The sequence below is a fragment of the Trematosphaeria pertusa genome (assembly GCF_010094035.1).
Source record: "Trematosphaeria pertusa strain CBS 122368 unplaced genomic scaffold BU26scaffold_3, whole genome shotgun sequence".
Lineage (NCBI taxonomy): Eukaryota > Fungi > Ascomycota > Dothideomycetes > Pleosporales > Trematosphaeriaceae > Trematosphaeria > Trematosphaeria pertusa.
The window spans coordinates 56584-79832 of NW_022987214.1; the positions used below are offsets into that span (position 1 = coordinate 56584).

The 23249-nt window shown below is 52.4% G+C and overlaps 10 protein-coding genes across 10 annotated transcripts; 5 read left to right on the plus strand and 5 right to left on the minus strand.

Moving 5' to 3' along the window:
• Window positions 1-419: 419 nt before the first annotated feature.
• BU26DRAFT_515199 (uncharacterized protein) lies at window positions 420-2527 on the minus strand. Its single transcript, XM_033828007.1, has 2 exons — window positions 2219-2527; window positions 420-2158 (listed from the first exon to the last, which is right to left on the minus strand). Exon 2 carries the CDS (start codon window positions 2115-2117, stop codon window positions 459-461), a length of 1659 nt encoding a protein of 552 aa, XP_033687740.1. The 5' UTR covers window positions 2118-2158; window positions 2219-2527; the 3' UTR covers window positions 420-458.
• A 1146-nt stretch (window positions 2528-3673) lies between these two features.
• On the minus strand, window positions 3674-5260 carry BU26DRAFT_600993 (uncharacterized protein; the record flags this gene model as incomplete). The annotated part of the gene is made up of 1 exon (XM_033835222.1): window positions 3674-5260. One exon carries the CDS (start codon window positions 5258-5260, stop codon window positions 3674-3676), a length of 1587 nt encoding a protein of 528 aa, XP_033687741.1.
• A 716-nt stretch (window positions 5261-5976) lies between these two features.
• Window positions 5977-7020, minus strand: BU26DRAFT_560094 (uncharacterized protein; the record flags this gene model as incomplete). The annotated part of the gene is made up of 1 exon (XM_033832763.1): window positions 5977-7020. One exon carries the CDS (start codon window positions 7018-7020, stop codon window positions 5977-5979), a length of 1044 nt encoding a protein of 347 aa, XP_033687742.1.
• Window positions 7021-7057: 37 nt separating this feature from the next.
• On the plus strand, window positions 7058-9299 carry BU26DRAFT_515201 (uncharacterized protein). The gene has a single exon (XM_033828008.1). It carries the CDS (start codon window positions 7426-7428, stop codon window positions 9187-9189), a length of 1764 nt encoding a protein of 587 aa, XP_033687743.1. The 5' UTR covers window positions 7058-7425; the 3' UTR covers window positions 9190-9299.
• Window positions 9300-9575: 276 nt separating this feature from the next.
• BU26DRAFT_560096 (uncharacterized protein) lies at window positions 9576-11707 on the plus strand (the record flags this gene model as incomplete). The annotated part of the gene is made up of 2 exons (XM_033832764.1): window positions 9576-9596; window positions 9683-11707. 2 exons carry the CDS (start codon window positions 9576-9578, stop codon window positions 11705-11707), a joined length of 2046 nt encoding a protein of 681 aa, XP_033687744.1.
• A 23-nt stretch (window positions 11708-11730) lies between these two features.
• Window positions 11731-13602, minus strand: BU26DRAFT_208558 (uncharacterized protein). The gene has a single exon (XM_033820616.1). The coding sequence runs from the start codon at window positions 13470-13472 to the stop codon at window positions 11754-11756; it is 1719 nt and encodes a 572-aa protein (XP_033687745.1). The 5' UTR covers window positions 13473-13602; the 3' UTR covers window positions 11731-11753.
• BU26DRAFT_515204 (uncharacterized protein) lies at window positions 13598-15793 on the plus strand. Its single transcript, XM_033828009.1, has one exon. The coding sequence runs from the start codon at window positions 13733-13735 to the stop codon at window positions 15719-15721; it is 1989 nt and encodes a 662-aa protein (XP_033687746.1). The 5' UTR covers window positions 13598-13732; the 3' UTR covers window positions 15722-15793.
• A 173-nt stretch (window positions 15794-15966) lies between these two features.
• BU26DRAFT_600999 (uncharacterized protein) lies at window positions 15967-18525 on the plus strand (the record flags this gene model as incomplete). Its single annotated transcript, XM_033835223.1, has 1 exon — window positions 15967-18525. Exon 1 carries the CDS (start codon window positions 16108-16110, stop codon window positions 18523-18525), a length of 2418 nt encoding a protein of 805 aa, XP_033687747.1. The 5' UTR covers window positions 15967-16107.
• A 425-nt stretch (window positions 18526-18950) lies between these two features.
• BU26DRAFT_560100 (uncharacterized protein) lies at window positions 18951-20862 on the plus strand (the record flags this gene model as incomplete). Its single annotated transcript, XM_033832765.1, has 2 exons — window positions 18951-20735; window positions 20788-20862. 2 exons carry the CDS (start codon window positions 18951-18953, stop codon window positions 20860-20862), a joined length of 1860 nt encoding a protein of 619 aa, XP_033687748.1.
• A 255-nt stretch (window positions 20863-21117) lies between these two features.
• Window positions 21118-22605, minus strand: BU26DRAFT_560101 (uncharacterized protein; the record flags this gene model as incomplete). Its single annotated transcript, XM_033832766.1, has 1 exon — window positions 21118-22605. The coding sequence occupies one exon, from the start codon at window positions 22603-22605 to the stop codon at window positions 21118-21120; it is 1488 nt and encodes a 495-aa protein (XP_033687749.1).
• Between the last annotated feature and the right edge of the window lie 644 nt (window positions 22606-23249).

Sequence of the window (23249 nt, forward strand, 5' to 3'; positions counted from 1 at the left end):
TATCTGGCGAAAGTCATGCTTGGAAAGCAGTCTCAGGGCTATTCGGATAGGCCGGCTCAAGTTGAAAATGTTCCGTGGCATTTTATAATTTGCTAGGTTCTTTCGGCAAGCAGTCTAATAGTTAACCTTCAATTTCTAGCCACACGATACCAAAGCTCAAACTTCGCACGTGATGAATTAGGGTTGTCCATCAGAAGAAGACATTCTCAAGCGAGCGCCACAGGTACTACTCTCCTCAAATTTACGTCACCAAGGAGGAACGATTTCAAGTGTACTGAAATGCCTCGCAGCCCGCATCATGGCTCTAGGGTCCTGCACCTGCCTTGGATCCTGCACCAGCCTTGTGTCTCTATCACTCCTGGCCTTTCGATATGAAATAACAAACAGCTCGCATCCAGACATTGGTCCTTATTGAATCTCACGATATCGAAATGCTTACTAGGGTAGATTTTAGCTAGCTAACCGAAAAGGCCTTCTGTCACAGTCCAATGATCCTTCTCGCCGTTCACTATAGCTCGGTCTCGCGCACTCATGTGCCCTCTAATGCATTCATCGGTAAACCATGTGAAGACCCCAATACGGGTCCAATCTGAATGCCAATTCTCTTTTACGAGCAGTACGCCAACAGCGAATTGCCTAGTGTGATTTGGAAACATCTCCCGCCCGAGGAGCAACACGTTCAGCTCATGATCAGCCAAGCATTTCAGGAGCTTTTGACAGTGTCCGATATGTGCGTCTTCATGTGGAACGTATCGTGTACGGTCAAAATGCTCATGCGAAAATCCTCGACTCTCAAGCAACGGCAGCCTATCCAAAGCCAAAAGCTGTCGTCGCTTTCCAGACGTCTTGAGTGAGGTGCTGGACCTAGGGCGAGGGCCGAGTCGTCGACACGCTTCAAAAAGGTGTTTGAACGCGATAGTAGCACCTTTGAAGTAACCGAACAAACGGCCATTGTAGGGTCGAACACCAAATTGAATCCTCTTGTCGTGGTTTGTGACAACTCCTAGTCGATAACAGATAGGATCAAGGCCCCTGGCGATGGTACTGTGGCGAGAAATATGCCATGCGGTTCCTTTCACCGGCGGCGAGTCGAAAACGTGTAGTTGGCTGACGAGCGGAAAGTCGTGCAGGAGTGCAACGCCCATCTGGTCTTCTAACTCTGGAAGGGCATATTCCTTGCCATTTGGTGCGTCTAGAGCCGAGATTCCTAGCTGGAAACCAAAGACCTGCATGATGGCATAGATGCGATTGTTTTCTTCTTCAGCTCTAACTTCTCGAAGGCCGGATGCGGCAAGGAGTCCGAGCGGATTGATAGCGTTTGTGAGCGCATAGAAGCCGCTTGTTCGAACAAGCTCTTCGAACTGGCACGTACTGGACGTCTTATCGTTCAGCCGCACCCGGAGATTTCCCTTGAGCCTTCTAAGTAGCCCGACCGATGCCTGCATAAGGGACATCAAATCGAATGCTTCTGTCCCAAAAGACACTTCGTCGGCAGACTTTGAAAGAAATATGGCTTGTCCCTTCATCCAAGATTCCTGAAGTGTCCACAGCGAAGAAAACCAAGGGTCTTCTTTGAGATGGCGAAGAGTGTGCAGTGCTGAGCTGAAGGTGTTCTCATCCACGTCCTCGACAGTCTCCAAGCTTTTGAACTGTGACGCGATTTCTTGAAGCTCGGGAGTGCTGTGTCGGCTCAACCAGATAAAGCATCTCTTCGCGCTGTTAAAGATTGTAGCCTGGCGTCCAATCTCGCATGCCATTTCCGGCGAATTTCTCCTCTGATCGATACATGCTACATCCAGCCACATGTGTTCAAGTCCATCTCCCCGAACAGTTTTGTGCACAACTGCCTGGAACTGTGATGCACTAAAGTGTTGAGGATCGATTCTGGGCACAGGCCAGCCGATGCCGTTAAAATGCAATGGCTCTGCGTTCGGCATTTTGCCAGTCTTGTCTTCCCACCTTCCCCAGGTGTACGATAGAATATTGTATTGTGGCCGCTTTATCCCTCCGTACGTGTCCCCGGGTTGCCAGCAATGGCTCGTCATGCTCGGGACATGAAGTAGTCTTCTCGGCCATGGCTCTTCTCTGTCGAACAATTCGTGCGGCGTTGATTGCATTATGTCAACAGCAGATTCAGTTCCCCAGAACTTGTTGGGGCCTAGTACCGTTAGTATCGACAGATGCTGTCGTCGACTAATGCCATAGACGTCGGGAATACCTTTCGTGGCCTTGCACACTGGACCGCCTTACTTACTTAGGTAGAAAGCCGAAGACGATACCGACTACAGTTGTTTGTCGTCGAATAGCTCCTATAGCGGCTGTCTAGGTAATCTCAGTAGGAGTTGTCGGGATTGTATTTGCTCAAGTAGCCTTTTGGGACGATCGCGCAGCTGGATAAACAATGACGTGGCATCGCGTGTAAGAAGTTAGGGACCTCACATAAAGGAGACGTGGCCCGATGCCCAAGCTTTCTCTTCAACTTCCAGCAAGATGGGCCATTATTCATAGGGGCCTCTGCGTGCGTCGGCGTTCGGCGATGGGAACGGGCCTGAGTGACGCTTCCGAGAATCTCGAAAGGAGGCGCAGCCAAGACCAGGGTTCGACTCCTGCATGTTTCTGCGCTAACTGAAAAGGGAAACGCCTCTCGAACAGTTTCAGATGCAGCTGGACAGGGTCGCAGCTCAGCACTCTTATTATCCACCTTTCCTATCCAGCATTACAGCGTGGGCACATGCTGTGTGCCTCAGGGTGCGATGGCTCGATGGCGGGGCACCAACATTGCGCTCAAACGCCATGACCGCAAGAACAAAGATCGTGCAAGATAAAACACTTTTGAAAGCCGTCCAAGCCAAACTTGGAGCTATTTCTTTCGCCGTGCGCGACTTCGGCCAGATAATCGCGGTAGAATCGGATCAGTACTCATTCGATAGGAAGGGTCGATTGGAATCTACTAGCAACTATGATGCCTTTTGGCCCCATGGATAACCTGCGGTTCTTGGAGGATGAAGATTTTGCGCCAGAGGACGAGCGATACGTCAAAGATTGGGTCATCAAACAAGATGGATCAGTGGCGATCATGAAGGCCGCCATCGTCGCTTCTCGCCCCAGGACCTCAGCCGCCGCTTCAGGTGACAATATACCGCAGCCCTGAGGGGAATACCGATTTGAGAACTGCTACATCCACGCTTGGCTTTCCTCTTTTTCCCCCCTAGAGTGAAAAGCATGCTGTATACTTGTATAGTCGGAACTCTGATATACACGTCGGCATTCTTTTGGAAAGATACTCATCGAGGCTTCCTCGTGGCTCAAAAAAATTTATGAAGTTTGGGGCATTTGAATTCCATATCAACGATGTCAAAGAACACGGCGGCAATTTTCAAGTTCCAAGAGCTCAGAATGTAAATTGGCTTGTGGCCTAGTCTGTGCACAGATCTTAATGTCTCGATGAGAGGAGAGTGAGCAAACTGAATCAGTTCAACCCAGTAGGCGATCCGCTTGTTCACGGATTCTTTAGTGAACGCTAATGTTATTCCAACTCCCATATGTATCTGCGAGCCTCGGAAGCGACGTAAAGCGTCGTGTGGTTCTCATTTGAGGCACCAAAATCGCTCATGCGTACGTGAGTGATGGAGTCGTGAATAATGCAATGAAACTAACATCCAGTTCTCTTTACTCAGACCAGATGCCCTTCGAAGGGGCTCCAAACGTCTCCGTAAGTAGCCGGAGGATCTAGCACAGAGTTCTCCCACATACAAAAGCCGAGGCGACTCCACTCTGCAATGCCTTCCAGGTCAGCTAAAATCACGGCCACCTGGAATGTTACCGCCCTTCCTAGAAAGAGCCCCTTGGTTTCTCCTAGGTGAGCAGCCCGCACAGGGCATTTGCACTCTGTTACAATCCATTGTGCTATAACATCATGCTCCTTTCCGAAGTCAAGATTCAGTGAGAGCCAGAGTTTTGGCATCCTTCTAGCTACGCTAGTACCCTGATCCAGGTGTATAGAGGGAGTGAATGCCTTTCCTTGCCGAATCCGCTGGTTCTTGATAGCCTCCCAATACCGGACGAGGTCAGGCCAATAGCACGATTTCCCATAGAACATCATGCGACCAGTTTCATCAGCAGAGATCTCGCAAAGCTGTTTTGGTTGGACAACGCCTCGCCCTCTCTCTGGAGTGGTGGAATTCTCACTGATCCTCCAGGTGTGCCCGTCGGCGGCCGTGAGGTGGACGAAAAGCTGCGCCAGGATGGGGGACCGCTCGTTTAGCGCTTGGCCTAGCTGGAATTCGAGTTGCGCGAGAGAGAAAGAGTGGCCCGGCGCCGAGCTCTCGCCTAACCGAAGGCCAAATACTTGCATGATGCCATATATGCGATCGGGCGGCTGAGAAGCAGATCGAAATCGAGCAGCGCCATACAACGTGATTGGGCAATTTGCGTAGAGAGCGTAACAGCCACTTTTCTCGATGAGATGAATGATTTCGTCCAGCTGCATGACGTCATAGGCCCAAGAAGATGCCCCATCAATTTGTGTGAGGCGAAGGATAGTGCGGTACACTGTGGAACAGTCGGCGAAGAGAGAGAAGAGATATGCCTTGTTTGTTTCTCCGGGAAAGGTCACGGCATCGCCCTGCTTGGAGAGAATGTATGCATCGCGACGGAGGAATGCCTCCTGGAGAGTCCATAAGGATGTGAACCACGGATCTCGAAATAGGTACCGGAGACAATTCTCCGTCCTCCAAATCCAGCGCCTCCGAGACCGAGATTGCGGGGCGTTTTGGTTCCAGAATTCGATATCTCTAGCTGCTCGTCTCAGACAATCCAAGTTCTGTTGCAGGGCATCGGATTGCAAAGTGCATAGCCAAGCGTAGACGTTCTGAGCTTTTTGAAAGATAGCTGCTTGTCGACCGATTTCCTCCATTTTAGCAGCTGAGCCATCCCGTTGATCGATGCAGGCAACATCGACCCATACCCAGCCGGCGCTATTCTCGGCCCCTATCTTCTTGATTATTCTTGTGAACTGCTCTGCGGTGAAGTGGCTCCTTTTGATGGATGGTATTTCCCATTCCAGGTCGCCGCCTATCTCGATCGAGCTCTCTCCCTCAGCCGCAAATCGCCCCCAAGTATATGTGAGAATGTTGTAACGCGGCTCCTTCTCACCATTGTATACGTTGCCGTCTCGTCGTTGGAAGGAAGTCATTGAATCCACATGCAGGAGTCTCAGAGGCCACCCTTCCGTCACCTGCGCTAGGCTGTTACTGGCCATTTCTTTCGGCTAAAAGCGGGCAGTTCATAAAGCTGCCAAAGATTTTCGTAATGCCTGAATAGTCGTAGAAATTTCAAGGCTTCGCATTTGGTATCCGTGAGGCCAAAACTTAGAAGCCTCGCTCAGGCGCACACCACAACATGCTGTCCTTCTTCACAATTCGCTCAGGTGCTGTACGTAGATGCTGTTTAGTCATCGCCGTGCATGATGTGATTGGGAATAATCCCACCAAGGCTGAATTACCCCCGCGAGCCCGGCGTGCCCACACATACCTTGCCTTGCTTTCGCGAGTTTTACTAGCTCAGGTTGGTAAGCCCCCGCCCCCACGGTGCTGAGGCGGTTTACGGGAAATGACACGAGTGACGAGCCCGTGTGGAGTCATTTCAAATATGAATCGTCCAACGGATGAGGTTTTCGTGTGCCGCGATATTTGACAGCTCAACAGTCTATCGCCGATTGAAGCGAGCGACCAGTCAGACGTCACGCAAAAAACTCTTCGACGATAGAGAAACGCGGCGATCTTAGTACCAAAGGAACTGAGACAGGAAGCCCGAGGTTCCTCTTCCTCCAAAACTGCGGCTTCTTGTTTTCCGCTCGATACCACGGTCACTCGTCTGCTCCTATATAGTCTGGGGGGCGGAATTTGGCTCATAAATTGCTGATCCACCCCGGCTTCGCAATACCACATTTCCCGACTCCTCTCATTCGTTGTCGTGCTAAACCACCCGGGCTTCGCAATGCCAGAGCTGCCGGCTCTTCTCATCTTTTGTCGTAGCTATTTTGCACTGGACCCCTTCCTTTTCTCCACGCCTCGCAGACGATTCTACTAGCAGGCGCACTCGGCGCGCACATGTGCTGCGCACTCTTTCCCGGATCTCGGCGCAAACCAACTCTCCTCCTGGATGCCAGCAGCCATGATCCAAAAGAACCAGCTTGAGGTACCTTAGAGTTCTCGGTAATGCGTCGAGTATGCTGAAGTCCCAGTGAACGTTATCGATGCCGTCACAGCCGATAGGGTAGCGGAAGAAGTCGTTCATCGTCAATTTCAGCTCCAGGTCTGCCAAACAAGACGTTCTTTGATCGAAGCCGGAGAGAATAGAAACAACTCCTCTAGCGCGATATGTAGCTGATTGTGGGTACGCTTTCGTAGAGCAGTATCTATGATGCATGACGAAAGACGGTATCGTGTAGTGGGCTGGTAAGCCAAGGATTTTGATCTTGCTCACTTGGCTCAGCGACAGAACTCCGGATCGTATGTCCATTATCGGCGCGGGAATTACTACCGGGCGGTTGTTGAAGACTGTTGCCCAGGCGTCGCGAGTCGATACGTTCTCGTTGTAGATCGGGAGCGTGAAGAATTCGCCGAGAGTAAAGCTCGCACATCTGTATAGCTGCTCTAGCGCCTCACGTCGGAATTGATGACTGATTCCTAGCCATCGCGGATATCCGGTGAGCCTATGCGGGATTGGGTCCTGGCCATACCGGACCACCACAACGATACCCCGGTGTAGAAATCCAAACGTTACACAGCCCCAAGCGTAGTCGTAAATATCATCCCGTACTTCGCGCGGAAGTCTTAAGAAGGAGAAAGTAGCCCGGTGACTCAAGTGCTCTTCCGAATAGAGGTCGAGCAGATATTCATCGGTTGATTTTCTTGCGGCCTCGTCCCATTCGGATGGCGCCTTGCGCTTTCGATTGAAGGAGGGTTTTCGAAACCAGTTGTGTGTATGCTTGCGAAATTTGAGATTGTTCGGCATCATTTTGGGTGGGTGACACTTGGTGCGCGACGGGCTAACCGGACGCCTTCTTGTTTTCCTTCAAAGTCCTCTAACAACGCAAGGACGAAGATCGTGCTAACTGAAACGCAGTTACTACCCTTTTAAAGAGATACAATATTGAAGAAAACCAGCAATTCTAATGCGAGATACGACAAGTCGCAGCCATGCCTGGTGGATGTGACTCCGTGAGATTCTCCAAAAGTGGGTGCCTTCCAGGCAGCATCGCTCATCAAATTGATAACATCCGTCCTCGCGCTCACCAAAAAAACACAGAGAACGCATGTAGTCTTCCATCCTCGTCCCATAGAAAGATGATTGCAGGCTTTCGTGCAATCGAGGATGCTAGTGTGCGTCATCCTATATCGCCCGTAGGATGTACGGTGCTAAATGGAACTCTGGGGCGTTGCTGAAGGATTCCTTGGCTGCCCCGCACTTCGAGTGTGTCAGTGGATAGATCGAACTGGTTGTAGACAACCACAACCACAATCTTCTTTCCACATGGTCGACCTTATCAGCGAAGAAGCAGCCCTTGGGCGCTGGCCTAGAAGGCTTCTGCACGTACCTAGTCTTACTTCCTATGAGTGGCAACCAGGCAACATCTACGGTTCCGTGAAAGAGCCTGAATACAATGCCATAACGTATACATGGGGCCGGTGGAAGTTACAGGACCAGCCATCACCGAAAAGACCGGACGTTGCTGCTCTTCCGATAGCCGGTATCACATGGTCAATCCCGAGAGTGGACCCTGCGCACTTCACCGCCCACCAGCTCGAGCAGGCCCTTAAGAAAACAGCCGGCCTGCAGCCTTTACATGCACAGTGGCAGGCTCGGAAGCGAGTCGATTTCGTGTGGCTCGACGTTGCATGCATCGACCAACGGGCGTCTGAACCCAGCTCAGCGGCGGAGATCGGGAGGCAAGCGGCTATCTTCCGAGGGGCTCAGAACGCTTGCGTCTGGTACACAACACTCGAAATGGTGACCATGGTGAGGACTATGGCAGCTTTCATGAATCTCTCGGAGACAGATGATCCTTCGATTGCGGAGGATGTTGTGCGCTTTTTGTCAGACCCTTGGTTCACATCCCTTTGGACGTTACAGGAAGCATTCCTCCGGCCGAACGCATTCCTCCTGGACAAAGACGGCGAGCTACTAGAATGGCCGCCATGCACGGGTATAAAAGGCAGCCCCGCGCTGTTAGATGTCCTGGATTGGGGCAGCCGGTGGTCCTCCATGAGTACGGAGGAGGGTCTCGTTGACAACTCATATTCGAGAGCAATCCAGCTCATAGATCAACGCGGATTCAAGCCCCTAGCCTCTTTCAACGCCATGGCGACGTGGGAGGCCGCCTTACAGCGGACATCCACTGTACCCGAAGACCGTATATATGGCATCCAGCAAATCTTCGGATTCCGATTAGGTAAATCCAGCCTAGACGCAAACCCGGGCCGCCATTACACTCTGGGGGAACTCGAAGACGAATTCGGTCTTGCCCTCATGATGGAGTATCCGATATTGAGCCAATTTCACGGCTTCACCCAGCCAACGCCGCGAGACAAGCGCTGGCGCATGAATTTATCCTCCACGATGCCTTCGGGTGCGGGTGATTATGACAATTCGTTGCCGGCACTGCTGGGTGATGATCAACCCCGTTGTCGTTTCAGCGTCGAGCATTCTGCTACAGAGCGAAGGCCTGTTTGGTGGCATGGGCCCACTGCGTCGTTGTCCGAGCTCATCGAAGCGTGCGCTCGCGTCGCTAGAGGTGGTGCAGTCGGCGATACATTTTTCGCGTTTCTCGACGTTCTAGAAGAGCTGCCAACATCAGCCGAGTTCCAAGTACCGGGAGGCCATTTCCCCGAGGGCCAGCTACAAAAGCGGCTGCAAGAGTGGCTAATTGATCATTTCCGTCCCGGAGAAGTAGAGGTGCTTCTGCTTGGGCCGTCGGACGGAATACATTGCAGCTATAAGCTGGGTGTGTTGATCCGAAAATATGGAGACGGCGAGTGGTTCAGGATTGGAATGTGTTTGTGGGATGCCATGGAGATGCCAATGAGCGATGAGTCCTCGCCCGAACTCGACTTTTTAGCCGGAGAAGGCCGTGGGTGGACACAGAGGGTTGGGGTATATGGATATCTGGAGGCTTTCTCGAAATGACAGGTGAGAGGACAACATATAGACACCTAATACTAGGCCCGGGATGCAGTATCAATTATGGTAGCTTAATTTTTCGGGTAAGATCGCGAGCGGAGGTCAGCAATAGAGAGATATAAGAAGCGCGCGGTGGGCTTCGAGGTTGCAGCCGAGCAGTTTCAAATCTAGAGCTTAGTCAGCCGTCAGTTAGTCAGCACCTTGTCCGAGCTGAGAGCTCAGAGCTCAGAGCTGAGAGATGCTGCACCCCAAGGTCGAGCTCAGCGACTGCCGACTCCCAGATGGAAGGGTCCTCGGTATAATACCAACGCAATGTTCTTAACATAAGAGGCGGATGTAGAGGGGCGGCGCATCTCCCGTGGAGCTGTGGGCGCGCACCCTATGCCGCGGACATGTCCGTCCCTGCCGACAATGTACGTTTGGTGAACTCCCAATCCGTCTCTCTTTCCATCTCCTCGGACCGGTCTTGGACGTGAATGCTAAGGAGTGATCACTGTAGCGAGAGATCGAAGAACGAGGAGGCACCCCCGAGACCGCCGTAAACGCACCCCTTTCGGCCGTCGACCCATCCGTCGTGTTGTCGCTCCACGACTATCCAGCGCTCCAAAGCTTTGCAGCCTCCCTTCCCAAGCTACCTCACGCCGACGCTCTCTCTTCCACTGATATTGACGTCCTCGCCAACGGACTGACCAATTTTGCCCTGAACTCAACAGTCTCTGCGAGCTCTACAGACGGGAACATAAAGGATTTTGTAGGACGGGAAGCTTCAAGAGACCCGCCCGCTACAACCAATGACACCGAACCCGACTTTCGGAGGTATCAATGGCATGATGTGAAAGGATGCTGGCCTCGACGGCTACTCCACGTACCTACTATGACCTCCTTAGAACGCCAGTACGATAACCGCTACGGTTCCGTGCGAGAACCACCTTACAGTATTCTCTCCTACACCTGGGGTCGATGGGCGGGAAATGCCGATGGCCCAAGACTAGGCGTCAAAGGTGTGAGCTGGACTATCCCGGCTGTGGACGAGGAGCACTTCACCGCCGAATCGTTCGAGCGCGTTATCAAGCAGCTTGGGAAAGACTTCGATTATGTCTGGGTGGACATAGCGTGCATAGACCAGGAGAACAACGAGGTCAAGATGGATGAGGTGGGCCGGCAAGTGGGCATATTCGCGAATGCCCGGCGCGTCTATATCTGGCTGTCGCGGTTGACTACGGACACTCTTCAGTCATCTTTGGATAGTGTCCGGGCGTTCCGGAACCTTGTAGGCAATAAAGTTTTTGGCAAGCGCCGAATAACAAACCTTCGGGAGCCGCTAGCACTTCTTCCACGCTTGCACGCTTCTGTCACTACGCTGCTGGATGACCCGTGGTTCTCGTCCCTATGGACTTTGCAAGAGGGCACCCTTCGCCAGGATGCCTTGTTTTTGTCAAGAGAAGGGAATCCCATCACATACCTCGGCTGGAGCGGGGAAATGCCCTCTTCTCATCAATCAGTTTCCCTGACCTTATACCATGTATGGGACTTCTTCCACGAATTCCGCGAAAGACTTCAGAGAATCGAGGACGCCTCTGTCCAGAGACATACAAACGCCGTCGTCGACGTTATACAACGTACCGGATACCACCTACCGCGTGGACAGAACCCGAATATACAGTACGGCATCGCGCAATACCGACAAACCTCGTTCCCATTGGATCGCATATACGGGATTATGGCCATCTATGGTATTCAAGTTGGTCAAGAGAATCCGTACGGTTATACTTTTGAAGAGCTGGAGCATGAATTTGCTGCTACACTCAACGCGACAAATCCGTTCATAGGGCAAATGTTCCTTCACACCGTAAGGCCAGGGGAGAACGCCACATGGAAAATCACGCAAAGGTCGAGGGTGCCCATGGCGGAGATCGATCCTTACCCTAATGAAGTGCGGACGCTTTGCACGATATCAGCTACCACAGGCGAACGACATGCCGTCTTTGCTGGCAGCACCTGCTTTCTTAACGAGTGGTTGTTTGTGACACTATGTCGAACTTCCCGGTCACCTCTCTGTGAAGAAACGAAGAGACTTGGGGAATACTACGGAGCATCGTATTGGTTTACATTACAACTTGATGATTACATCTTTGATGAGCATCCATCCCTTTCTGGAATGAGGAATCCTGCTACTGAGGAAGTCATCCCATCTCCTCGTGAGGCTGTGCTGAGCAAGTTCATTGAAGCCCAGGCATCCGGTGGCCTTGACAATCCGGCCATCGTCCTATCTTTAGATGTTTGCGCATTGTTCGGTAAGCAGCGCGTTTACTTGCTCCTCTTAGGAGAGATCCCACAGGAAAAGCGAAACGGGGAGAATGTGCAAGTCTCGTTCGGGCTTGTCCTCCTTAGAAGGCTCGACAAAGGGTGTGAATACACTCGGCTGGGTGTTTGTCAATGGAGAGGCGACCTGGACGGACGAATTGATCCTGGCGACACCGGGACGTGTGCTCAGTGGAACATGTCAGAAGGCCTCATATTTTAATGGTTTGCGGTCCGTCTTGCCGAACACCACATCTCCCCGGAGCAGCTTAGTCAACGTATCCAAAAATCCCGCTTTGCTCGGTCCAGCCCTCTCCATATCCTCGAAGGAACTCCTTGTCGTCATCCCCCATGCCTAGATCTGGGGACGTCCAGTCGAACTGAGAGCTCCATTGGCATACGCCCACTCGCGCCCATTGTTCTTGGTGACGGAGCATGAGAAGCCCATACATGCCATCCTGGTAGTGTCCCTTGGTCCTCCAAGACAAGCCAAAGCCGAGGAGCAAGACTTGGAGTTGGTCGTCGGGACACATTTGCAGCAGCCACCGAATAACCTCGATGGAATCGGTTCCGGGGTGAGGCGCACCTGGAAGTTCATCCGCCACGTCCAATTGGACGTATAAAGGGTCCAGACATTCTCCATTGTGAGAGCCATCATCGAGGCCATGAGATCTTATCCACGCCATCCTCCTGCCTATTCGATTCCAGCGTTCCCTCAGCCTTGGGAATGGACTCATACGGCCGGCGAAAGACAGCGCTTTCGGTGTGTGACTATGGTGATCCAAAAAGAACCGACAGTGGACGACGACACTCGAATCTTCTCCCTTCACCGATCCCTCGTCCAGGATTCGCGGAGTAGGGCACAGATCCTCCGAGAGTGTCTGCGAGCAGGGCTGTACTCTCCACCTCGCACGAGGAGGGACATGGCTCCGAAAAACATGCATCTGGCTCTGAATCGGATATTGCAATAACAGCGTCTTTGCAAGTTGAGCCTCCAGCTGTATGAAGTTGAAGACTTTTCCGCTTGCAACGGGTGCGGTGTTACCTAGCCGCAAGCCAAAAATTTGTTGTATTCCGTAAATGCGATCCTCGCTACGGGTCGCTGTTCTTGATTGAGCAGCAATGTAGATGTGCAGTTCCTGACGCGAATATAGTGCGCTGAGCCCCCTTTCCTCTATGAGGCGAATGGCAGCCTCATAGTCCTTCTCCTCGGTTAAAGGACTGGCTGATACCCTAGCGCAAGCATTTTTCCAATATGAACACAAGGTCAGGAGATCGGAGAGTGTGCACGTATGGATGGTAATAGGTGGGTGCCCACCGGTGAGCCTTGCAACGAGCCTAGCTTCTCTGGATAGCACGTGGGCGTCATGTCGAAGGAAGGCCTCTTGCAATGTCCACAGCGACGAAAACCATGGGTCGTTGAGCAGGACGGGGAGATTCTTGATCGCTTGCAAGTAACGCGGAGTATGTTCGGACGGTGACTCGCCCATGACAATCGATAGATCCTTCATTATTCTTTCCAGCTGCTGATGGCCATGTGTCGTCAGCCAGACGAATACTGCCTTCGCGCCATGGAAGATGACCGCTTGGCGACCAATTTCCGCCGCGGACCTGGGGTCATCGCGCTGATGGATGCAAGCGATATCGAGCCATATGAACTCGACAGGATCTGGATCTCGAAAGTTTGCCGGCAGCTTTGCGGCTGCACGAATAAGGTTCTTGAATTCTTCGGCCGTGAAATGTTTTGGGTCAACTCTCGGGATTGGCCATTCATCCCCGTCTATCGAGATCGGCACTGGCCGAACATGAGGTAGCTGTTCCCCGGAAAGTCTCCAACGGCCCCAGGTGTATGTAATAGCATTGTATTTCGGCTCCTGGACGCTGCCGTATACGTTTCCGGGCTGCCAGGCGTGGGATGTGAGGGTGGGAACGTGGAGCAAGCGACGCGGCCAATTCCCAAGAGCGCGTTCTTCAGCTTCCAAGTCCATCGAGATGGCTAGCCAGTTTTTTGGAGAAGGGAGACAAGACTACTAATAAGAACGTGCGAGCTTTTCCACGAGGCAGAGTGGCAGGTTCCGCAGCCCTCGCTAAGCCCACTACACAGCCTCCGCTTAGGTAATCTCGCAGCTTTTACTTTCAAGCTGCAGCGGTCCCGCCTCAGCCTTGCACCCACTTTCAATATCTCCAGTTCTTCCAGAAAGTTGGTCGCCAAATTCGGTTCAGTCGGGTGAGTGCCCTGCATAGGACTATGGCCCCTAGCCAGAATCCGGACTACCCGGACTACCACGAAACCGACCCCGAGGATATGAGAGTCGATCCAGCTTTCGATAACGACTCTCGCTGGCCACGACGGCTTCTTCATATTTCCACTTTAAAGTCGTATCCGTGGCGGCGCGGAAACGTTTACGGCGGCAAGAAGGAACCGCGCTACTTCGCAATCACGTACACCTGGGGACGGTGGCAGCTCGCGGCTGATAGCCACCCTTCCTTGAAATCTCTCGATTTTGGGACACCTTGGCCGATTCCGCGAGTAGATCCGACTCGATTTACTCCGGAAGACTTCGTCAATCTCATCCAAAGTCTGCCAGTGCATCCGCCCCGCCCGAATAGGCTCCGAGCAGCCTACGTAGAAGAAGTCGAGTTTGTCTGGCTAGACGTAGCATGCATCGATCAGCGAACTGGTTCTCGCGAGAAAGAATTGGAGATTGGACGGCAAGCAGCTATTTTTAGCGGAGCGCATCAGGTATTTGCTTGGCTACATCGGTTTGGAAATAGCGAAGCACAGGAATACTACCAAGAGTTTCGAGAGGGGTATAGCATCCTCCTAAGCTGTCTCAAAGATATGAAAGAGCTCCAACTGGACGAACAGAAGAATGTGTTACGAGAATTGGGCACTATGGAGTCTAGGATACACCGACAAGAAACTCGAATGATGGCAAGTAAGGCATGGGCAAAAGTGAGTGCTAGAATTGGGTTCCTCCGGAAGAAAATATCAGAGAGACCACCCAACCCGGAACTTCTTGAATTAGAGGAGAGAGCGCAGCGCCTGCTCCAGCTCGCGGAAACTAGTGCCATGTTTCAAAGCTCGACCAAGAAACGTCCAAAGCCCGGGCCTGTCCAGAAAGTCCAGGAGATGGTTTCCGATGTCAAGAAGCTCTCCATGTTGATTGAAGACCTCAAGCAAAGTATACACCTGATGATCGATGCTGCGGAGAAGTTTTCTTCGGAGCCGTGGTTTTCCTCTCTCTGGACCCTGCAGGAAGGATATTTACGACCAGACGCATTTCTAAGAGACCGAAATGGGGAACCTTGGATTTACACTCGATCTGAGGCACGCTTATTCGATTTTGTCGAACTATTTCACGAACTTTCGGAAACTCTGGCATCCTCCATCATTGTGGACACGCCGGCGGCAGACGAGCTTCGATCGCGAATTGGGAGATCTGGTTGCCTTGAATTAAAAAGCAAGCTCCCCACAATCCTTCTCAAAGCATCCCAGAATCGCACAGTGAATCCGGCATACGTCAACGATCGGGTCTATGGAATCATGCAGGTCTTCGGCTTCAAGTTGGGACGAGCAGCTCCCGATTGCCCTCCGGACGCTCAATATAGTCTCGATGATCTAGAAGACCAGCTTGGTGCTGCACTTCTGTCCCAGTCGCCAATCATGAGCCAGATGTTCTTTCACACTCAACCCGCGCCAGCGGGGAAGGGTTGGAGAATGAGCGCACACGTCGACATCCCTAAGCTAGCCGGCATGATGAACGCCTACTTGAACGCCCCATATTCAAAGGTCGAGTCGACAGCAGAGTTATCCGTCACGAATACTGGACGTGCCAATGTAGGCCACTTCTCGGGGATGGTTTGTAATCTAGAAACCTTGCATCGGATATGGACGAGATGGAACTACGCTGGAGACGAGGTTAGGATGGATTTCGACACTGTCGATTTTTCGGACAAATCGCAGTATGTCTCTGAAGTCGAGGCTTTGATGCTTGGAATATTCCGGTACGACCAACGCCCAGGGTCTGTGGCGCGGCTTCCAACAACGGTGGTATGCCTGTTGTTATTTCCTTCTGTAGATAAATCTCGGATCACGGAGTGGAGGCGACGAGGTCTTTGTTTCTGGAGCTTAGAGGACCCTTTTCTGAGGAGTCTCAATCTCAGTAACGAAGAGAGTGACTTGATGCATGGCCGCGGGTCGCATTGGAAACATCGGAGTGGGACCTTTGGTTAGACGGTTCGCAGAACAGCGGGAATAATGATACTCTTTCTCGGTCTACAAAATTTAATCCACATTTCTTGATATGTTTAAGTAGATGTGATAGACAGACAATAAGATAATAGAGCAGCTACGTCGGAAGTTTTCCGACGATCGGCTCCAGGGCTCGTCACTGATTGGCCAAAAATCTCCCATGGATCAAGCGAGGAATCCACCAGCAGCATCTAGGCAGCGATCATCCTCCCTTACCATCACTCAGACTAGCTGATATCTGAGCCTTGTTCCAACAACCCCGTACCTATACATTGCATCCGATAAGACGTCAAAGGCCGTAGCACAAATTACATCGAGGCGAACTACGCGCGGAATATCTTACCAACTATCTGGCGGACTCAGACATCATGGATACTTTTGGACCAAAACCACCCACAGACGCAGCACTTGGTAATATGGTCGAATATTTCCTAGGCCCAGTGGATCCTTCGAGCCTCAGCCTGCATAGCTTTGCCCTCGCAAACTGGTACCGCTGCAACCATTGCATGGCTGATTCCGCCTTTCGAGCAGAACTGTCGTCAATGCTCTCGGACACACAACAACGATCATATAACTTGCTGTTTGAATGGTGGACTGCAGCATACCAGGAGCCCAGATCCGCACTCTACGCCATATTGGAAATAGTATCGGAGTCGCAGGACCTGGAAGTCGTCATTGACGAAGATGAATGGAGTTGGACAGACCTGCTGCGTTTTCTGCAGCTGCGAGAATGGCCGAAAGACGATGCGTGTAAGCCGAGAAAAGTCGTTCCGAACTCCGCCGACTATAACGATGTCATGATGGAGTTGTACGAGGAAGAATTCTACCGCACACGATTCTCGGCGGATGCCAGACTGAGGAGGCTGAGGAAAAACGCCGCTGTAGCTGCATATGTGCAGAGAGCGGCATTTTTTTGCTATCATTCTCTGCACCAGGAGTGTCTTCTGCCACAAGCACATGTCGAAAGTCCAACGATGGGTGTATCTCCTGGTGACATGGCTACTAAGGCGACAGACCACACTGGAGATCAGACCCAGGCCATGAGCACGTCACTCACCATCGGACCTGCGGTGGAGAGCTGCGCCTGGTTGGATTGGGAGATAAGAGCAACAACCAACAAATTAGACCTCCCATACTATCTCTGGGATACAATGGAGAGTCGCACCGTAAAGTCTTCCGAACTGGTCCATGTTGTACCGTACACGGCTATCAGCCATACATGGGGCCGCTGGGCGGAATACGAAAAGCCAAAAGTGAGAGTCCCCGGCATTCCTTGGTCCATCTATCGTAACACGCAATTTGACGTCGCCTCGATTCCGGAAATGCTCTCGCGCGTCCCTACTAGCGACCCCACCGACGCGAGAGGAGGAGCACGATATGTATGGTTCGATTTAGCATGCATTCCCCAGGATGACCAGGACCCAATAAAGAGCCGGGAGATTGCGCGGCAGGCCAAGATATTTAGGTGCGCCGCGCACGCAGTGGCGTGGTTCCACGACGTTGACAACTTCTCTACATTACAAAGCATCCTCCAATGGATGCTGCTTCAACTTTTCCTCGTACCTGTCATGGGAGATTCGGCAAGCAAAGCGACTTTAGTCACGGAGAGATTTGAGAGCTTGCGATCAGGGCCTTCAAACCTCCTTACACCTAGACAAGGTCCCTTCCGCTTCCAGGGAAACCTTGGCGTACCGAACGGCTGGTTCACCTCTTTGTGGACACTTCAGGAACTCTGTCTTCGGCCAGACATGTGGATGTGCTCTTCCGATTTTGCGCCATTCAGTATCCAAAAATCCACCGCCATGCCCTTGAATGGTTTAATAGCCATCTATCGCGCCTTCACCGCGCAAATCCTATCCTCTCTCGACCCTCTATGGAGAGACCTCGACCGTGAAAAGCAGCATCATGTTGCCCTATGGGAGTTTGATCATTGGTCACAAGAAACGGGCATGGATCTCCTTCTGGACATGCGCAGGGCTGATGTGCTTGCGCTCGGCGACAGGAGGGAATGCACGTCGCGAAGAGCAGAAGCAATCATGTCCGTCCTCGGGGTGACTGAGTGGTATAGATCCGGCCTTGCAGATGTAGGCGAGAGGGATATGGTATTAGACAAGTATCCGCTTGAGTTCGTGCGGGAATTGCAACGGAGCATGTCCGGAGAGATGTTCAGCGCCCTGAGTAAATTCCCTGCCGTCGACATGCGCAATCTGTCTGAGACTGTACATGAACCGGACCCCACGGACATCCATCTAGCTACCGAACGGGTGGGGCCTAGCAAAATTGGAACATTACTTCCTTTCCATCGGACTGCCGTCGAGTATATACCGGTTCGCTCATGGGCATCGCCAGGATACGAAGCGTTCGAATCTCACTCCGCGGTGCAACACTGGCGAGTCAATACCTCAGGAACGATTTATGTCCCCTCAGCGTGCATCCTTGCAACATCTGATACCTCAGTCTTCGCTCCAGAGCAGACCATTCAGGTCCGATTCTTTGGGTTTTTCATGTCCATGGCGTCAGCCCTCATTCCAGTGAGCGACGGGCGCGGGTACATCGACCTGCAAAAGTGGATCAAGACACGGCCGTACTTAGCATTCGCTGTCGTTATTATGTTCAGAAGAAAGGCGGATGAATGTGACTATCACAGGGTGGACCAAGTTATGGGTGCTTTGATTGGGGGACCGGATAGTGGCAGCTTGCGAAAGATTGGGAATTTCGTTTCGGATCCAATTGATCAGGAGGTATTCCTACCCGCAGTTACGCCTGTAGAGTGGGCTGTACACTAGACAGTAAGTATAAGACGTATCACCCCTCATTCGAGAGCAACCTCGTGGGATGGGGCCCCAAATAACTGGCTTGTGGCTAAGAGCTTCCGCGCTCCCTACCAGTGAACAGGGTAAAAAAATACCTAGGTAGTCTTACCTCACGGTTTTCTAATAGGGCGTACAAGCTCGTCCTCAACTCTACCCATGCAAGAAAACGCTGGGACCGAAGCGCCAAGAGTGTATTCTTCAGCTCCCAAGCCCGTCGAGACGGCCGATTTCGAGAAGGCGATGAAGAATGCCAAGAGTGTGATGGGCAGGCGACTTTCAGCCCCGCAGCCCTCGCTAAGCTTGGTTACACAGCCTCCATGGCTGCCTATTCCTGCCTCGCACACAAACCCCACCTCATGCCTTACAAGACAAACTGCTTCCGGAGCACGTCACGAATCATGTCCCCAAATGGAACTGTTGGGAGCGAATACGAGAAGATCTATAACCTAGCGGGAACGTCTAACTGGCAGGCCTCGGTCTCCAACTGGTATGGCGCTCTTACGGTGTTGAGCCGCCACGACGAACGCCTCAGCTTTCTATCCAGGCTATCCACTGCGCAAGCTGGATCACTTCGTTTGCTTGAAGAATGGTGGTATTTGTACGACGAAAGCACTCGGTCTGCTATTGTTTCGTACGACAACTTTCCCCTCTTTAAAAGACTGGATCCAGCTGCTGCCGATTATCGCTACAATAAGCTGCTATACACCTTATGGGTTTGGGAGTTCACCACTGTCTATCGCAATGCGAAGCCGGACCTGGTCGAAAGCAGAAGGACGAATCTTAGATACGTCCGACAAACTGCAGCCGAGGCTGCTGCGGTGCATCGAACGGCCTTGGCAGCCTACGCATATGTCAAATACGGCGCAGCTCCATCTACCAGCTCGGATTCCTCCAAGATCCATCCCTGGGTAAAAGCTCGGCTGGAGGCTCACATCTCCGCACGCATAGCTCCCTTTCCGTTCTTAGGAAAGACCCGCCCCGAGAAACAATACCCATACTACCTCTGGGACAAAAGAGAAGGACGCACCGTACATTTCGACGCCAATGACGAGTTTCCGCCTTACACCGTCATCAGTCATACTTGGGGCCGTTTTAGAATCCCTGGCAAGGAAGTCGAGTTGCCAGACCGTGTGCCATGGCCGCTGCCGTGCCTGGATCCCGCTTATCTCTTCGACGTCCAAGACCTGCCAGACATATTGTCACGATTTCCAATTCCTACTCGATACATCTGGTTTGATCTCGTTTGCATTCCTCAAGATGGCCGGCCACTTCAAGCTATCGAAATAGGACGGCAAGCAGGCATCTTCATGGCGGCGAAGTTCGCAGTCGTCTGGCTTAATCAGATTCGAGGATGGGATGGTCTTCGCTCGGCCGTGGCTTGGGCCGCGCTGGAGTACCTGAGCCAAGATCGAGGGGATAGGTACGGAATCGCAACGGAGCTACCACGCATCAGAGATGCTGCATCTCAGCCATCCGGTCTCGCGATACCGGCACGAGCGGAGGACGAGGGCACTCCGGAATGTCCGTGGTTGTTTCAGGACCAGGACGATAAAACCGTAACACCGGACCGGTGGTTTACGTCACTTTGGACCTTGCAAGAAGCATGTCTGCGACCGGACATGGTGCTGTGCGATCGGGACTGGACCATGTTCACGATAGGCGGAGAAGACCAAGTGCCGATCCTGTTGGACCATTTGGTCGCACTTTTCGAAAGATACGGCACCCCGAGGCACGTGCCCGCGGCTGTACACGAGATCAAGGTCCTCTTAAGCTCGAGCAGTCTGTGGACGCTTGTCGAACTGTTCCCACTTGACATTCTCACCCATGGTGAGATGAGATATTGCGCCGATACAAACCGAGCCGTGGCGATCATGTCGGCCCTCGGAGTCACAGATTGGTATACGCGCCGTTCATCAGTCCACGTAGAGCAAGATCCCAAGGATCTGGTGCTTGGGAAGTATCCATTATCTTTCCTCCGGGAGTGCCACAGCCGGTTCGGGGCTGCGTTCTTCGCGTATATTGATGTAGCGGTTCTCCAGGAAGTCTTCTACGAGGCTCTATCACTGGACAAAAGCGTGATAGATGACCTGAAAGGATCGATGATGCCATTTTCAACCGGTTTTCAGCATCCCAAATACCTGCACGACAACTGCAAGTTCATGCATGCCGAAGATCACCCCGCTGTGAGTGGATGGATGATAGAGCCGGAGGGGTCGGTACGAATATCGCAGGCAGGGATTATTGCATCATGTTCGAATACCGACGTGGATGGGTGCGATCGCCATCGGCCGAAGATTGAAGTCGATATAAGACCGCCTCGGAAGGTCACCAACTTGGGCAAGTCGTTCGACGACCTAAACGATTGGATGCGAGCATTCCGGCCAAAGTCCGAAAAGCATGCTGTTTGCCTGCTGCGAGGCCTTACGAATGACAGTTGCGGTGGAGTCGTTCTTGAACGGGTGCAACCGGAGAAAGACGAATATGTAAATGTGGGGACATTCTTCACAACGGGGTACTCCGAAGGACATCCGCGTCCCCAATTTTCGTTTCCGGAGAGTGTCGCGGTCAATTGGCTTGTTCTTTAGTCGTGGCGATTGTGTTTACGGCTTCATCTTTCCCACTCCTTCCAACATAACCGAAGACGCCTTCACCTGCTGCCCATTCCGGGCCTTCCCCTTCAAACAGGCCTCGCTTCGCTGACCTTACACGCAGCATCCACCACTGGCATAGGCCGACACGTCCCCAGATTCCTGGCTCATGCTCCACAAAGATTAGACCCAGTGCGTAGTTTTGGTCTCTTCCGTGCTCCAATTCCACCCCAAGGAGCAATACCTCAACAGAACGAGGACTGTAAGTCTGGAGGAGCCACTCGATAAATTGAGCTGTACGTTCTCCTTGGGGAATCGGTCCGTATTTCGGGAGATATTCGTGTTGGGCCTCGGGACTGGTATGGAACTCCTCGGTTATATCCGGGAACACGTCGAGATGGTGTTGTCGCGCCCGATCGATGTCATCGGCGAGGAAAGCGACTTCTGAATTGGTCACCATCCAGTGGAATGCGTCAGCCAGCCGCTTCAAAGAGATTGTTGGACCTTTCCAATGAACTGGATGTGGTCCTGGACGACAATGGTCCACCCAAAAGGAGCATGGCGGTGAATAGTTTCGGCTTCGGTTCGAATTGAGCTTCAACAGCTTCGTAGGGACCACAGACCGGGCGTTCATCTTCCAGCAATCCCTGAGTGGCACGGCCCGCAAGAAGACGTGGGATTGTGACAAGAACGGCTCAGTGATAAGGAGGTTCTCACCTAGCTGATCCTCCAATTCTTGAAGCGTAAAGGTCTGATTAGGTTCAGAACGTAGTGATGAGTTTCCTAGCCTGAACCCAAACACTTGCTGTATACCGTAGACCCGATCTACGGACACGGAAGCATTTCGGAGCGTTGCGGCGCCAAGGAGGGCCATGGAGTTCCTCGCTCGCAGCGCAATCAGCCCTCTCTCATTTATACGATCTCGGATTTGGGTCCATATGCTAACTCCTGGTTGGAGAGCAATACGCTGGTTGCAGAAACCTTCGCAGTTTACGCCATAAACGAGGATATCTCGAAGAGCAAGGATAGTTTCATCACCATACACATCGTACACGATGAGTCGCCCAGGTTGGGACAGGATGTATGCGTCAGGTCGGAGATATGCCTCCTGGAGTGTCCACAAGGAGGAAAACCAGGGATCGCAGAGAACGTCTAGAAAGCCAAGCATGGCTGTAATGACGTTTGGGAGCGTCTCTTCCGTGTGCTGGGAAGGCTCGAGCCACAACCAGTCAATGTTGCCGAAGTCGTGCTCAGATCGATCCGAAGGCATGGTTGTCATCCAGATGAATACGGTCTGGGCGCCTTTAAAAATGGCGGCCTGTCTTCCAACTTCAGCAGCCGACCTTGGCTCTGATTCTCTCTGGTCGATGCACGCAATGTCCAGCCATATAAAGTCCACTGGGCGCATTTCCTTCTCTGGACACAGAGTTGCGGCGGCATGGATGACATTGCGAAGCTGCGGCATGGTAAAGTGGCTTGGATCCATTCGCGGCAGAGCATGCGCCCATTCGACTCCTTTGACCGGGAGAGGTCGTACTTCGGGAGCCGCCCCAGCTTTCAATCTCCACCGACCCCACGTGTAGCTCAAGGCGTTGTTATGGCGGAGCAGCTACGCCACCATAGACATTGCCAAGCTGCCACTCGTACGAAGTGAGCGACTTGACATGGAGGAGGCGACGTGGCCAGGAACCCAGTGCAACTTCCTCTTCGTCTAGTGAAGCGAAACTCATGGTACAGAACGGCGAACGAGAAGGGCGTTGCGAGAATTGATGCGCCGATGCCTGAAGGGCGACATACCAGGTGTCGCTTTTATTAAGAGTCCGTGAGTATTACGCTAACCAAATCGAGTATGGTCGTTATCCAAGGTTTCATGCGTTACCGCCCCGTGCTTCGTCATGCGTGGTACCCTCAGCGAGGACCCGAGCCACCACAATTTGGCACCTTTTTCTTTGGCCTCAATCGGCCGCTCCGAGAGAAGGTGGAAAGACGGGCAAATGGTCGCCTCCATGACGGCGCAGCGGTGGAGCTACACCGACCATGAAACGTGGCGCGTGTCGCGGAATAGCCGAAACTCAAGTTGGACCGTGGCGCTAAGGGGCTCGCGCCGTT